This window comes from Corvus moneduloides, chromosome 7 (genome assembly GCF_009650955.1).
Source record: "Corvus moneduloides isolate bCorMon1 chromosome 7, bCorMon1.pri, whole genome shotgun sequence".
Lineage (NCBI taxonomy): Eukaryota > Metazoa > Chordata > Aves > Passeriformes > Corvidae > Corvus > Corvus moneduloides.
In genome coordinates, this window is record NC_045482.1 from 38,146,064 (window position 1) to 38,161,416 (window position 15,353).

The window sequence follows — 15,353 nt, forward strand, 5'->3', positions numbered from 1 at the left end:
CTTTAAAAAGGAATTCAGGAAGGTCCAAGTTCTGAGAGTCAAGGAGACAGAGCTGAAAACGCACCAAGAATTAAACAATTAATAACTTCTGTTTCTGCATAAGCCCATGCCACAAAGAATATTTCATGGTAACACAGCAGGGAGTTGGGTTCTATCTGTTTTAGAAGTAGAACTTCAAATTATGGCAATCACTCCTTGGTGACCCAAATATTTGTTACCAGTGACATGATGAAAAATCTGCAAAACCGTAATTTTCCAGTGAAATTACACAAGCTGAAGGGAACAGAACTGATGCATGTAAACTGATCTTAGATCATCACACAGCGGGGAACTGCAGCAAAAATAAAGTATTAAGCAGCAATTGTTCACTGATATTTGTGTGTTTAATGTGAAAAATTAAACCTCAGAATACAAGAGGCCACTAATTTAGTGTTCTGTGTTAATTACATGCATTTTTGCACTACATGCAGCATGACAAAGACCCTTACCTCATGTGGCTCACCCCCCTCAATAATTGTCTCCTCAATGTAGTACTTTTAAAAAAAGAGAAAAAAAAAATCATTTTTAGGCCAGATCAGCAAATTGTAGCTTCTGTGAAGTTGTTTTAAAACACGTCTGGAGAAGCAGGGCTGTAGTTCACAGGTGCTTGTATTTGTATTCTGGATTTGGTAGTTCTGAATATCTGTTGTTCACATTTTGCATTGATGATTGGATTTTTATTCCATGCATTGCTCAACTAATCATCACCCAAACAATCAATGAAAGATTGTTATCTAATTTTACCCACAAGAGGGAAGACACTGATGACTTCATTAAAAGAATCGGCACTTAAACCCCAGGATTTTCCTGGTTTTTTATTTGGTGACACTCATGACTGTTGTTCTCAGGGTTGTTCCTACCTACAGATGCTGCAAGGATACCAATAATTTCTGACTGCCCATTAAACTTTGTTGCTGATCACAACTCTGAGCCTGCTGATTTTCCACCCACTTTACTGCCCACTATCCCCCCACATCTCTCAAATTTGGGGATACAACCCCAATGGGAGGTGTCCCTAAAGCAGCCCAGGTACACAACCTTCGCTGGTCTCCCCTTGTCCACAGCAGCTGTGAACTCATTACAAAAATTAATGAGGTTCATCAGCCATGCTTTGCTCTTGATAACTCAGGGTTCACTTCTCCACACGACCTTCATGTCTTTCATGTGTTTAAAAATAGCTTCTCGAAGGATTTGCTCCACAGCCTTCCCAAAGAACGAAGTAGCTCCCTGGATCTTGTTGCCTTTCTTGGAGACCAAATCCAGCTGAACATTGCCTATGGATGCAGGAACGGAGTTTGCAAAGTCTTTAAGGTCCTTCCCAGTGGCTTGCTCCTGCTTCCACCTTCAGTGTATTTCTTTCTTTTTTTTTTTTTTTGTGATTTTTCTCAGTCAGGAGCTCCGGGTTCCTCCACACCATCCTCCTGCTGTTTGATTCCTGCACTTTGGGCTGAGCTGCGTGCTCAGGGATGATCATGCTGGAGGATCACACAACTACCCTGGGCCCCTTTGTTGTTTCCCACGGGATCTTCCCTGAACATCCCCAAGTCTGCTCCTCTAAAATCTGGGATTGTAATTCCATTTATCTTGCTCACTGCTCCCTGGATCTTCAGCTCCATCGTCCCGTGGTCATTGCAGCCCTCGATCTTTGCATTTCCCACCAGTTCCGACTTGTTTGTGAGCACCGCGTCTTTCCCAGCCGGGACAACGGAGTTGGGAAAGGATCTGGAGCACCGGGAGCGGCTGAGGGAGCTGAGGGGGCTCAGCCTGGAGAGAAGGAGGCTCGGGGGGACCTTGTGGCTCTGCACAACTCCCTGACAGGAGGGGCCAGCCGGGGGCGGGCTCTGCTCGCAGGGAATAATCGACAGGACAATGAGAATCAGTCTCTAGTTGTGCCAGGGGAGGTTTTTGTCGGATTTCGGGGAAAATTTGTTCCCCGTCCGCCACTTCCCGCCCGCGGCCGCGCGGTGGCGCCGTCCCGCGGCAAATGGCGGCCGCGCTGAGGGGGCACCGCCGGGGCCTCGGCGTGCGGCACCTGCCCCGCTCAGAAATGACGGGGAAAAGCATTTTAAAGACATTGCTGCCGAACAGCACCCGCTGCATGCGGGATGTGCTTCACCTGGACAAAAGGAAAATGAAAAGTGCGGGGTTTATGTTGGAAAATCTCTTCAGCGATATTTGCTCGGGGTCACTTGCGACAACTGCGGGAACGGACAACCCTTTGAACTTAAAAAATTTCTCATTAAAATTTAAGTCCCTTTCCCAGAGCTCTTCATCAAAGTTAATTCAAGCGACCAAGCCGTACTTTCCAAGATGTATTGGGCAGTTCTGAGGTGATTTCCATGCTAGACCTACCTTCCCTAAAACCTTCTCCAAAATTTTCCACAAAACCTTTCACAAACTTTCTACAAAACCTTCCTCAAAATCCCCCACAAATTTTCTACAAAATCTCCCACAAAACCTCCACAAAACCCTTCCACAAACTTCCTACAAAATTTCTACAAAACCTCAAGTCCCTCAGCAGCAAAAGTTTGTATCACTCACTGTGGATTTTTGCACATCCCAAGACAGCCACAACATCAAGTAATGGCTCATAATTCCAGAGAAAGTTAAAAAATAGTATCTTTAAATCCCTGGCATTGCTCAATAGTCAACAATCATGTCCTACTCTTTCAGAAGATGAATTTCTGATAGAACTCATAGATTTAAAATATTGGATTGATAGAGGAATTAAGAAAATTCTGGAAAGGCTTAAAATTGTACCAGATGCTGTTGTTCCTCTTTTATTTAACATCTCACCATGAATATCCCAAGGGAAGCTACTGAAGCAATGCCTCCTCGGCCCAAGGGATGTGGTTACAGCAAGGCGGTCATTCAAAATTTAAAACAAAGGATTAAATGGGGCTGTGTGAACAAAAAGTCTAAAATACCATAATTCCTGTTGGAATAAATAAACAATGAGAGCAAATAAATATCTATTACAGAGAGCACACAGTGCACAGGAAGCAAAAAGGCAATTACAACTAATATGGTAACAAGAAATTTAATGAAGGGTGGGTGTCATTGTAGTTAGGTAGTAAAAGGTCTTTAAAATGCACTTTATGAGTGGTGACACTTATTTTGCAAAATGCATTTAACTACTCTGACAGGCAAGTCATTTGCCTTTACTTCATTCACTATTTGAAATATATAAAGCTGGCAATGCCCTCACGCACCTGAAATCAACAGTCCACTGAACACAGTGGTAACAACAAGTTGTAGGATGTTTACATTTATACTCTTGTTCTTTTCCTCAAACACTGAGCGATTTTTTGCAAGACTTTGTGTATTTCATAACGCATAAGTTAATTTCAGAGTAGTAGCAATGCAACAAGTGAGACCATATTGTTAATTTCGTGTACTGTTTCAATAGTAAAGTCATTGTTCCCGTGGCTCCAGCTGTAGGTTGCCCAGTACCTGGGGAATTTTTTATTCAGTTTCCTGAGACTAAATAATTCAGCATCTAACTGGGAGTTTAAATGACCTACTGGCAAATTAATCCGTGATGCACCTCCACAGACACAGAATCATGGAATCACAGCATGCCCTGGGTTGGAAGGGACCTTAGAGATCCTCTTTTCCACCCCCTGCCATGGGCAGGGACACCTTCCACTATCCCAGGCTGCTCCAGCCCGGCCTTGGACACTTCCAGGGATCCAGAGGCAGCCACAGCTTCTCTGGACGCCCTGTGCCAGGGCCTGCCCACCCTCCCAGGGAAGGATTTCTTCCTAATATCGAATTTAAATCTACCCTCTGTCAGTTTAAAGTCCTCCCCCCTTGTCCTGTCACTTAAATCTGGCTCCATCTCTGCAACGTCTCAGGCTAAATTGGTTTGTGGTCCCCTGGTGGCACAAAGCTGCTGCATTTCTGCAGAGGCAGGGCTAGAAAGGGGCTTCCAAAGTCATCTTCTCCAGCATGGATTGGGTGACAGAGGGCAAGCCAGGAGGGAAAAGAGCTGGCCCAGTGCATCTATAATTACGCAGGGAGTAATCAGAAAACCTCGCACTGTGAGTGTGGGATGGTTCCAGTCTTTATTTAAACTGAGAAACTATGACAGGAACCAGGAGACTTTGCTCCACTGAGAACAACTGTTGTTGTTGTTGTTGTTTTACTGATGAAACCATTTAATAGATATCTAATCATCCCCTAATCCTCAGAGAGCAAACAGCAACCTATGCTCCTGAGCAGCGTCTCAGTAAGGTGATTAATGTATTCAGTCACAAGGCAGGAAGCAAACATTTCTACTCTCACATTTTCTTCTTACCTCCACAACTTCCTCATATTCTTCTTCCTCCATTCTGAGGGTTTGCTTCTGTCTCTCCCGCACTCACTGGTCACACAGCAGGTGAAAATGTGAATAAACAGTATTAGCCCATGACTGAAAGTACCATGAGAAGGTACAAGTCAAGCTCATAAAGCACTTGGGGTCATGGTTAGTAACTAGTCAGACCCTAAACAGAGTTGGGATCTGGCATTACTTGGACTTTTATGGAAAAACATTGGATTAAGTTTCAAACATACTGATAAAAATTACAATTTTGGACAAATACTTCATTCCAGGAGTTATAACACCGAATCAAATATAACAGTTATAACATTGGAATCCAATGAAAATAAAAGAGATCTCTTGAAACATGATGTTTAATTTGTTTCATTACAACAGTATTATTTGAAGTATTTTTCTTTTCTCTGTGACTATTCTATGCTATTTCATTATATCATTCAAGCACCTGTTCGAATGGGAGCTTTATGTTCTACTATGTTCATTCATAGTAAGAGCATAATGTAGAAAAATACTGTAAATATTTTTTTAAGTGACCTTAGGTTAATGCGGCAATTTCTGTCTTCTCAGCATCAGCCTATAGAGATGCTCTGGGGTTTTTTGTTTAAGCTCTTGTGGCTTTTTTCTTTCTATCTCTTCAGACCTGGAAAAGATGAAAATCCATAGAGTTGGCTGAAGTACAAAGCACAGATTAGTGTCAGAACCTTTGAACGAATTAATTAACACACTGATTTTGCTGTGAGGCAAAGCCACAATTTTCCAGCAGAGTCTGCAGCCCTGTTTCTAATGCTGGGAGGGGATGAGGCTTTGGAACAGCTGCTCCTGAGTCCACGGATATTTGCCGTGTAAGCTAATCCTGCCAACTGACGGGGTGGTTGTGTTTAGCTGGCTAAACTGCAATTCCTTCTGAGGCAAGGGAAGTCAAGTAATGCAGGTTAAATATAGGAACACTGAATACTGTCCCTTTTTAGTCCCAATGGGCTGAGAAAAATGGCCAAAACATTAACTGGAAAAAACGTATTGTTAACTATTAAAATAAATTAAGAATAACTCAAATAATGAGCAACAAGTCACGTGAAAAAGTAGGCCAAGGTGTATGAATAAACTCAGGAAGTGGGGTTTGCATATAAACAGTATCTCTTCAACCTGTCACTGCTATAACCTTCAGTTAGACTTCTAAACACCATTCCAAGTCTTTTCCTCCTCCTCCAATCTGCAACTGGTTATTCAGACAGAAAACTGACTTCCATGGGCAAAGCACGACAACTACTCCCAAAAAACTACACAATGGGGAAACAGCTCAAGAGCCTCTTCTAAGGAAAAGAAGTGAAATGCATTTAAAATGTTCTTACCAGTGACATCCAGTAAATATCCGTTGGAGCAAAGGCTCTCCAGTCTTCCCTCCTGAGCAGCACTGGGTGAGAGCGAGTGGGTTCAGCAGCTCCCGATGACGTGTGTGGCCCACACGGCCAATGTGGCCCCAGCCCGCTCGAGTTTCATCCCTAAATATACTCGGTGACCCCTGAGGAGGCCACCTGTTCTCAGCAACATCAGGGAAAGGGAGCTGGGCACCTCTGTGCTCCTCAGGAAACCCAGAACACACCAGAGCTTGGCTGGACCTCACCAGGGCTTGGCTGAGATGGAGCCCCAGGCAAACCCAAGGGAGAGCTCCAATGGAAAAAACATTATCAGAGTTGATAATAACATTGAATTTCAATTGATGGAGGCAATTCCATTCCTATAATGTCCCTGAATAACCACCATCCAAATTCAAGAATCTCTGAACTTGAGGACTCCACACTGCAGACTAAATTTTTAGTATAAAGATGTCTTTAATTTCACCCATAAGTACACCTGAAGTGCTTTTTCACCTTGATGCAAAGCAGGTGTCAGTATTTTTGTCACTTTTAAAATGTTCGGTAGCAGAACACGCAGACCCAGGAACATGTGAAAAGTGACGGTTTGCAAGGAGGGAACCCAACAAAGAGCCAACATGCCTGGTGAAGGGAGTCTAAGAAGAGTTGGTAAACAGATTAAGGGACAGGGGAGCAATCCTGGTATTTTGGAAGGTCAAGAACGCCGTGATGTATGGAGTAGAACCAGGGTGATGATAACAGATGTGACTTCTGAGGTGATCACTCGACTGACAGAGTTGACTTTGGTTCTTCAGGGAGGTGCATTCAAAAGCCAGTATCAACACTGATCCCTTTTCACATGCTAGATCACGTAATTCAATAAATTATTGTCAGGAGTCCTTGAGAAGCACCTTTTTCCTTAACTCTTTCCAGAAGTTCATATTTATATCCAGATGAAGTATCATATCTCATTCACTACTGCCAAGTATTTTATACTCTGCCCAGAGCTGCAGACCCCTCCCTTTCTTCTTTGGGCAAGCCACTTTCAATTACTCTACATTTTGCTTTACTAGGCAGTCCTTCCCCTTTTAATCTGATTTCTGTTTGTTTCAGTTTCTTAACGTCTTTTGAAATTGTCCAGAAATTAACACAGCGTGTTGGTGGAGTCTCTCGAGAGCAACCTCAGCGTAACCTGCTGCTCTCTGATCCAGATCCTCTGTGTGTGCATTCCAGAAATAACTCACGGGCTCATTTTCCTCCCAAGTGCTGCTTCTCAGTAGATTAGATGCAAAACGTAACATCTTCATTATCAATAACAAACCTTAATGGAGTCAAGGGCCGACTTTCCTTATTGAACTTGTAATTCATTATTGTCATTTCCAGCTCGATCTTGGAAGTTCCTGCAAACAATTTCTCCCTCAGTGATACTCTGCAAGCCCTGCATTACTAGAACATCATCTTCAGACCATTTTACATTGCTGTTCGATATATCTTATTTAGAAAGACACTAAACAAAGTTAAAATTACACACAGGACACCAGCACCGCTTTTTCCGCTGCTGAAATGCAGCTGTCTTTGGTGTGAAACATGGCACATCTTCAGCAGCACAGGTCAGGGCTGGAAAAAGCATGGAATAACCCATGGAGATTACAGAAGGGGGCTAAGAGCCAAAAGGATTATTGATGAAATGAGAAGTTAGGCTGAACATAAGATTTTTGTTCTGGCATCAGAGTACAAAAAGGGGAGGAGGGTGCTCTTGGGTCACTTGAGAAAATATTTCAATTCCTGCATTTTGCTGCTTTGCTCCTTCAGCTCCAAATCTCAAGGAACAGCTCTGACAAAACTATTGCCATTGCATGGGCAAGGAGAATCCCGGGATCCCTGAGGCTGGAAAAGCCCTCCCAGCCCATCAAGTCCAAGCTGTGCCCGATGCCCACCTTGTCACCAGCCCAGAGCACTGAGGGCCATGTCCAGGCCTCCCCTGGACACCTCCAAGAATGGGGATTCCAAACCTCCCTGTTCCAAACATGTATGAGGTAAAAGGAATGCCAGTGGTTAATATTAATTCCTTTTTTTTTATTGCTTTGTTGTGGAAATTTATGTCTGACTCTGATTTCTGATGGAATATTCATAAAACCATGGAATCATTAAGGCTGTAAAAGACCTCCAAGATCATCAAGCCCAGCTTTTGACTTTGTTGTGAGAATATGAACTTGACTTTCTGGGGGACAAATATTTCAAAAGCATTAACTGTGCCCTAGGTGGAGCCTGGCAGCTCTGACCCAGGTTAACACACCAGGCCAGATTTATCCACGGCACATAAACGAGCACATGGCCAGCAGCTCTGAACGAAAGCCAGAACACTGCAGAAGTACTTGGGCAGAAAAAGATGTTGTTTTGCATTTCAACCACAAAAATTCAAAGCTTAAAATATTTTCTTGTGCTTAACTTATTTAAATATTGAGTTCCATCAGTCCTGCTCATCCAACAGGAGCCACTCAGGGCATGATGGATAAATGTCCTGACATCTCAGGTGCTATATTTAACCTCCTGACGTAACCAATAGAGCACCTGGCCTTAACAAGCATTGTATCATTGGAAAAGGACATTTAAATACATATTTGTGCCACATTTGTGTCTATTTTTAAACTACCACCAGTGAGTTCCTTCTCATTCTTCATTCACCATTCCCCACTGCAAGGCTCCTCTGCTCAGCACCTTTTGGTTTAATGTATGGAAATACTGTGGAGGGCATTTTTACAAAAAAAAATATGAAATGAAAGGCTTGGTTAGACAAATGCAAAGGATTGTCTTCAAGTTAAATATACAATTATTCCTCGGATCCCTCCCTTTTTACAGCTTTTTTCTTTTGCATGAAACCAGGCTGGGAGCACAGGCCTTGTCAGGGATCTGGTTTTGGCTTACAAACAAAAAGTTTTTAGGAAAGGATACATGCTCTAACAAGAATTCCACTTTTACTTCAGTGCCGCTCATCCTCTTCTCAAAGTATTAGTAGAAAGTATTAGATCATAACAAATAATATACTTGGAGGCAGTGAATCAAAGTGCTGTGAGTAGATCACCTGCAGTGTCTTACTTTCAGGTTTATTTTTTGATGCTGATGGGCTGATATGGGGTGAGTAGCAGCACAAGGTAGTGGCTGTGTGGTGTGTAAACCAACCACTCACTGTGCTGCTGTGACTCAAAAAGACTTTGCTGGAAGAGGAGGAATAAAGGAATATTGGTATGAAACCAGAAATTCACTTCATGCTTCTCAGTGTTCCTGGACAGAGGAGGAACTGTGGCGCCACTGATCAAATTGTTTGGGTATAGGTGCAAAGTTTTTAGTATTGAAAGTGTCCCACCAGAACGTTTCAAACACTGAATCAAAAGAAGATTCAAAGGGGCCAAAATATTCCAAACAAACCCAAACTGAAAAGAAGAACAACAATTTGTGAATCTTTTTCATGACGAGATTTGAGAAAGCAAAGAGAAATCACGTGAACAAATGCACCTCCAGCAGGTTATAGAAACAAAAAATTAGGTTAATATTTAACCCCCCCAACAGTGAAGATATAAAATCAGGGTGTAAAAGATCCTGTATATCGACACAAGATATTCACTGGGGCCATTGGCACAAGGAGAGTTCTCCTCACATGACAGCATCTGTCACAGCCTCCCCTGTTCTTTACTTAGGGCCTTTGAGAATCCTAAAAGAAAATATTTATCAACAAGATGATGTCAAACAGCCTAATTTATCTCCCCTACTAATGTTCCCAAGACAGCCACAAGGTCTTAGACACGGGTGCTCAGCAGAAAGAAGATACAGCAAAGGCAAATCTTCTCAAGAATTCAAAGCCAGCTCTGATTGTATTGATCAGATTTCCGAATGGGAGCTGATGGGGGAAGCTGAGATACAGCACCCAACTCAACATACTCAGATTTTGGAACAATCATATAAGTTACTATAAACTAGGAAAGGAAGGTGAGGTTCTCCTCAAATCTTTTCTTCTTCTTGCTATTTATAAGACAAATAAACTTTTATATTTTTAGAACAGAGGTACAAGTATCAGCTGTAAATGCCAATGAAAAGCCCTGATGGGCAGCCAGAGTTTCGGCTCTTACCCGACAGTCTCCCACACTTGTCCCTTTGGATAAGTCTCTGCTTCACTACTCTGCAGTAAAATAACACAGGTTTTTTATCTTTTAGAGACAAACTTTTTCATTATTAGCCCCATTTTGCAAATCGTTACAGCAACTACAGCGAGAGATGTTACTGTATAAGCAGATTGATCTATTTAGGATTGTCCCATCCATGGGAGTGCCAAGGCCAGCTTGGACGGGGCTGGGAGCAGCCTGGTTTATTGTACTGCACTGATGGTGCTCTCCCCTTCCCAGGGTGGGTTATTGTTGAGGAAATACAATTCCTTCTTGGTGCTCCCTCTCAGGTGCCTGCACACGGCTGTCCCACCCCAGCACCCAAAGTGCTGCTGCCATGAGGGCACATTCCAGTTTTCTCACAACGTGCCAGTTTAATTTTGCCTTGGATTTTTCAAACCTACTGGTTTCCATATCCTGCATCCTTACCCTGGCTTCTCACTGAACTCCTTGCAGGGAATTTAGAGCAGAGTTGTTGTTTCTTATAGAACTGAGCTGAAACAATTTATTGAGAATCCATAACCCAGGCCAGGTTCATTTCTATCCCAGAGCACACTCAGATCATTTCATAGGTCTTCACATTTCTAACAAAGCTTGGCAGCAGGAAGGTTTCACGTGGCATTGCACAGCCCTGCCAACTTTCCACATCACCCCAACAGCCACCAACAAAGGGATGGATTAGCACAGCTACAACACAGAGGCATTCCCTGCTGTAAATCCTCTGGGATGAAAGGACAGGGCTGAACAGTCCCTTTGAAACCGTGATCAGAGCATCACCTTCATTCTGCAATCTCCTCTGCTGCCTTTTCCAGTTCAACCATTGCCCTGATACTGCTGAAAGATGTTTGTGCCCTGTGTGAGAAAAGGGAAGAAATCCAATATTTACTCCCTAGGCCTCCATGCCTTTTTTTCACCAAGGACATGCTTTCTTCCCAAGAGGGAGCAAACTCTGAATACAAAGGTGTGATTGACGTAAAAATGTGATTGAGTCCTTTGCACCTTTTTTCTCCTTGGGCAAAAGAAGGAAAGTTACTATCAGTCTTCCCCATTCCAAGGATTTTCCAATTAATGCAGGGTTCATTTGTGGAGCTTCCAGTGAAATGGCATCATGATCCCCACTACCTCTCAATCCCTCTCCCTCCCCTACACTGCACCCTGTTTCCCACAGTCAATGGAAAATCAAATGTGCAATTCATGGGCTGTGACAAGAATTGCCCATAGATCACAGAAGCTGCTGTAGAAGGTCGAGATTTAGATCAAAGCTCAAGAAATCTACTAAAAAAATTCCAGAATAACCAAATCCTCCCCCTGATAGACAATCCATGCACCTTCAGTCTCCTCACCCTGAAGGATGCTGACCAAGCAATGGACCAGAGTCACATGTCCAATGTCACGGCCTTTAGCAAACTGAAACCTGTGTCTGAGACTTGTTTTTTCTTTCAATTTCTCTTTCCCTTTTCTCATTTAAAAGGAACATATTTATATGAAAGGTTAGAACACCTCTGACTATAGAATGAGAGGAGAAAAGGCAACGTGCTTCACATTCCTGACTGGCATTGCTGGAGTGGTATCTCATATCCTGAAATAAAACCTGCAGCAGTCCATAAAATATTAAGACTGCTCGCTGGCCATGGCCAGGAATACTCTGCAGCAGCAGTTCCCAGGGGCAGAATGCTCTGTGAAAGGTCACTAACACAGCACTTAGGTCACCAGCACAACAGCCACCAGGAGTAATTCTTCTCTGCGCTATTATTAACAGCCCTGAGCAGCCACAAGGAATCTGCTGGGCTCCCACTGCTCTGCAGCAGCTCCAGACAATAAAACCTGCTTCATTACTGCATCAATAAAGGGGCATTTAATCACAATAAGGAATGATAACATCACAAATTACCTCCCCTAACTGACTTAGCACTGGGCCATGCTCTCCTAGGAGGCATCCTCAGTGGGGTAACCTGCAGGAGCTCCTGAGCCAGCAGAAACTCCTGCAAACTGAACGGATCCCACTGATGCTCCACCAGTGACATGAATGGGGATCTTACCTGAATAACTCACACCAGGGAAAGCTGGAGCTGGGCTGGGAGAGCTGGGGGTGTCCAGCCTGGAGAAGAGAAGCTGCAGGGAGAGCTCAGAGCCCCTTGCAGGGCCTAGAGGGGCTCCAGGAGAGCTGCAGAGGGACTGGGGACAAGGCATGGAGGGACAGGACACAGGGAATGGCTCCCCACTGCCAGAGGGCAGGGATGGATGGGATATTGGGAAGGAATTCCTGGCTGGGAGGGTGGGCAGGCCCTGGCACAGGGTGCCCAGAGCAGCTGGGGCTGCCCCTGGATCCCTGGAAGTGTCCAAGGCGAAGCTGGATGGAGCTTAGAGCAGCCTGATTATCTTTAGGCCCCTTCCAACCCAAACCATTCTGGGATTCTACAAGTCTGTGCTTATCTCTAGACCTTTGCTAAGGAAAGCCGTGGTCCTGCCCTCACCTTCACACCAGAAAGGCTGGAGGTGCCCCCCAGTCCCTCCTCAGTCCCACACACCTCTGTGCACAGCCTCACCCAGTCCCACACACAGATCTTTCCACCTTTGTCTCCTTCATCTGTCCACAAGAATCCGGGCTTCTTAATGTATTTTTTCTCTGCAATAAGGGATCAAGAGGGAAGAAAACTTTCTTCATTAAACAGTATTAATTTCCAAGAGCCTGGCAGACTTTCAGCTCATTTCTTTGAGAACCATTCCACAGGAGGCTGAACTCCTGATGACTTCATGGGGCTTTTTATAAAGCGAGATAATGATGGTGGAGGGACAGAAGCAGGTGCACAGTTCCTCTGGCTGTGGCAGAGATGCCCCGAGCACTGCAGCCTTCAGCAAGTCCATCACCCCACGGATGCCAGGAGTGAGATGCTCATGGACACACTGGTTTCCAGGGAAGGAGACAACTCACCTTCCATGTGGCAGCATCTTGTGACAGATCTGGAGCACATCCTCTGTGTCTGCTCATCAGGGCTGCTGAAGGATGGGAGGGTTTAATGCAATAATTCCCTTCACAACCTGAAAATTCAGTGTTGATCTAACACAGGTTACACCACATTGAACCTTTTCAGTGCTGGAGAAGAATATCTTGGCTGAAAAGCACAGTAAAGATTAAAAACCCCATCTAACTCTTGCAGAAGTGTTGTTAATCCACAGATTTCTGAGCAACAAACATGGGACAAATATTTTTGTGTATTTAATTTTTTTGGCTGTGACACTGCAAATCAAGTAAATCATTTTCAAGTTTGAATGGAGTTGTTCCTACAATGACACAAGTTCCCTGCTGTTGAAAGCCAGCAAAACCTTCTGTGTAAAAACAACCCATCCCTCCACCGTGGAGAAATACCAGAAAACACAGCAATGGCAAAGTTACTGAAGGAGGAATTTTTAAAAAGCAGAAACAGGATAGAGTAAGGCAAGGCTAAAGATAGACTGTCCTAGGCATGGCAGGAGCCCAGTGAAACAGCACGGAATTACTGTGCCTGTGATAAAAGCTAAGAGATAAGAGATAACCACTAACTTTAGGGGGTTACTGGTCTGTGAAACAGATCATTAAATTACTCCATCACGTTTATTCGGGCTCAGAGGTGAGTGAGGTTTAGCAGCACACTCAGCTGATGGTTTAGAGGAAGGATGATGGTCTGCAAAAACACAACTGCCACGGGAGAGATGGACAGGGAAAACCCCACAGCAGGGGAGAAACAAGATGAGAAAACAGCCTCAAGCTGTGCCAGGGGAGGGTCAGGCTGGATATTGGGGAAAATTTCTTCATGGAAAGGGCTGTCCAGCCCAGGCAGTGGTGGAGTCCCTGGCCCCAGAAGGCTTTAAAAGCCCTGTGGATGTGGCAGGTGGGCACATGGGTCAGTGGTGGCCTTGGCAGTGCTGGGGAACAGTTGGACTCAATGATCTTAGAGGGTTTTTCCAACCCTAATGGTTCTGTGATTCCTTGCTCCACATACAGAGTTTTCTCTTGTTTACCTTGTTAACCAGCAGTTCTATGACCACTACTTCCCCAAGCCCCACACAAGTGATTGCAGTACTACAGCAAAGGAGGGGGGCAGGGGATTTCTTTTGGTGGCTACACGGGCTGAAAGAATTTCATTCCCTTGGATATAGCAAAACTCCCTTAAATAAAACTTTTTCATTTGAAGTATTTGCTAATAAAAAGGAGGATCCTGCCCCCATCTGGCCTCCCTGGAAGGGAGCAGCCTGAGGGGGAACTGGAGCAAGAAATCACAGATTCATAGAGCTTCAAATCCTGCTCTGGAAGGGACTGACAGGGATCACCAAATCCAACTCCTGGCCCTGCACAGGATACTTCAAGAATCCTTCCCAGCATCTTTGGGAAGTGCTGGCAGGACGGGAACACCGAGTCTCCAGCCACTCTCTGTGCCCAGAAACAGACAGTAATTCCAGCTTTGGATCCAGGTTGGACTGGCAGGGAAGTGGAGATAATTATAACCTTCCTGGAGCAGCTCCAGTCTCGCCATCGCTTGTTTGGGATGCAGATGGGTCCGACTGTGCCGTATCCCAGGAATATCGGCCCTGCCATCTGCCATGGTGTGGGAAGGGACCACAATGCCCTCAGCAAAGCTGTGCCCACCACCAGGAAATAAAGCAACAATACATTTTGCCTCCCTAAATCGCTGCCACATCACAGATTCCATGTCACTGCCAGGCAGAGACACCTTCTGGCAAAGTGACTCGGCCTCAGAGCTGGGCTCTCTCTTCCACAGGGCTGTAAGGAGGAAAGGGGAGAAAACCCCAATGGTCAAAATCCTGAGGGGCCTCTTGCTTTCCAAAAAGCAGAAATAAGGTTTCATTGTAAATCTCAAATTAGCTGAAGCCCAGATACCCTCCAACACCTTCCCCCTCTCCCTGCTGCAGCCACCCTGTCATTCCTTCACTGGGCTCAGCATGGAACTGTGGTTACTGCTGCTCCTGGCAGGAAAATCCTGCAAGAATGGGATTTTCCCACCTCACCTCAGTTAAAAGAGACGTAACTTATCAATATGCACTATTTTTGCATTATCCCAACGTTCTCTTAAAAACACCAGGAATTAATGGTCTCAGCACGTGGTGGAAAAATTGTTGTGCCTGGATGCAGGCTGCCCTTGTCCACAGGATGACAAAGAGGGGCCTGTTCCTCCCTGTTTCTATCCTCCCTAAGGAATAGCCCACACTGATGGAGAACTCTGTCAGCACTCCAGGATTTTATCCTGGAGAAAAGGAAGCTCAGGGGGGATCTTATTCTTATCTACAGCTTACCTGAAAGGAGTTTGGAGCCAGGTGGGGCTCAGGATCTGCTCCCAGGGAACAAGGGAGAGTGTGGGAGGAAACAGCCCCAAGCTGTGCCAGGGGAGGGTTAAATCAGATATTAGGGAAAATTTCTTCATGGACAGGGTGGTCCAGCCCTGGCCCAGCTGCCCAGGGCAGTGGTGGAGTCCCCACCCCTGCAGGACA

The 15,353-nt window shown here is 44.7% G+C and overlaps 1 protein-coding gene across 1 annotated transcript in view; it reads right to left on the reverse strand.

Moving 5' to 3' along the window:
• NEB (nebulin) overlaps nt 1-10,994 on the reverse strand; it is a 105,004-nt gene extending 94,010 nt beyond the window's left edge. Inside the window, 4 exon segments of the mRNA XM_032113885.1 lie at nt 489-533; nt 4,340-4,405; nt 4,895-5,000; nt 5,710-10,994. Coding sequence (XP_031969776.1) covers nt 489-533; nt 4,340-4,372 — 78 coding nt within the window. The 5' untranslated portion in view covers nt 4,373-4,405; nt 4,895-5,000; nt 5,710-10,994.
• Between the last annotated feature and the right edge of the window lie 4,359 nt (nt 10,995-15,353).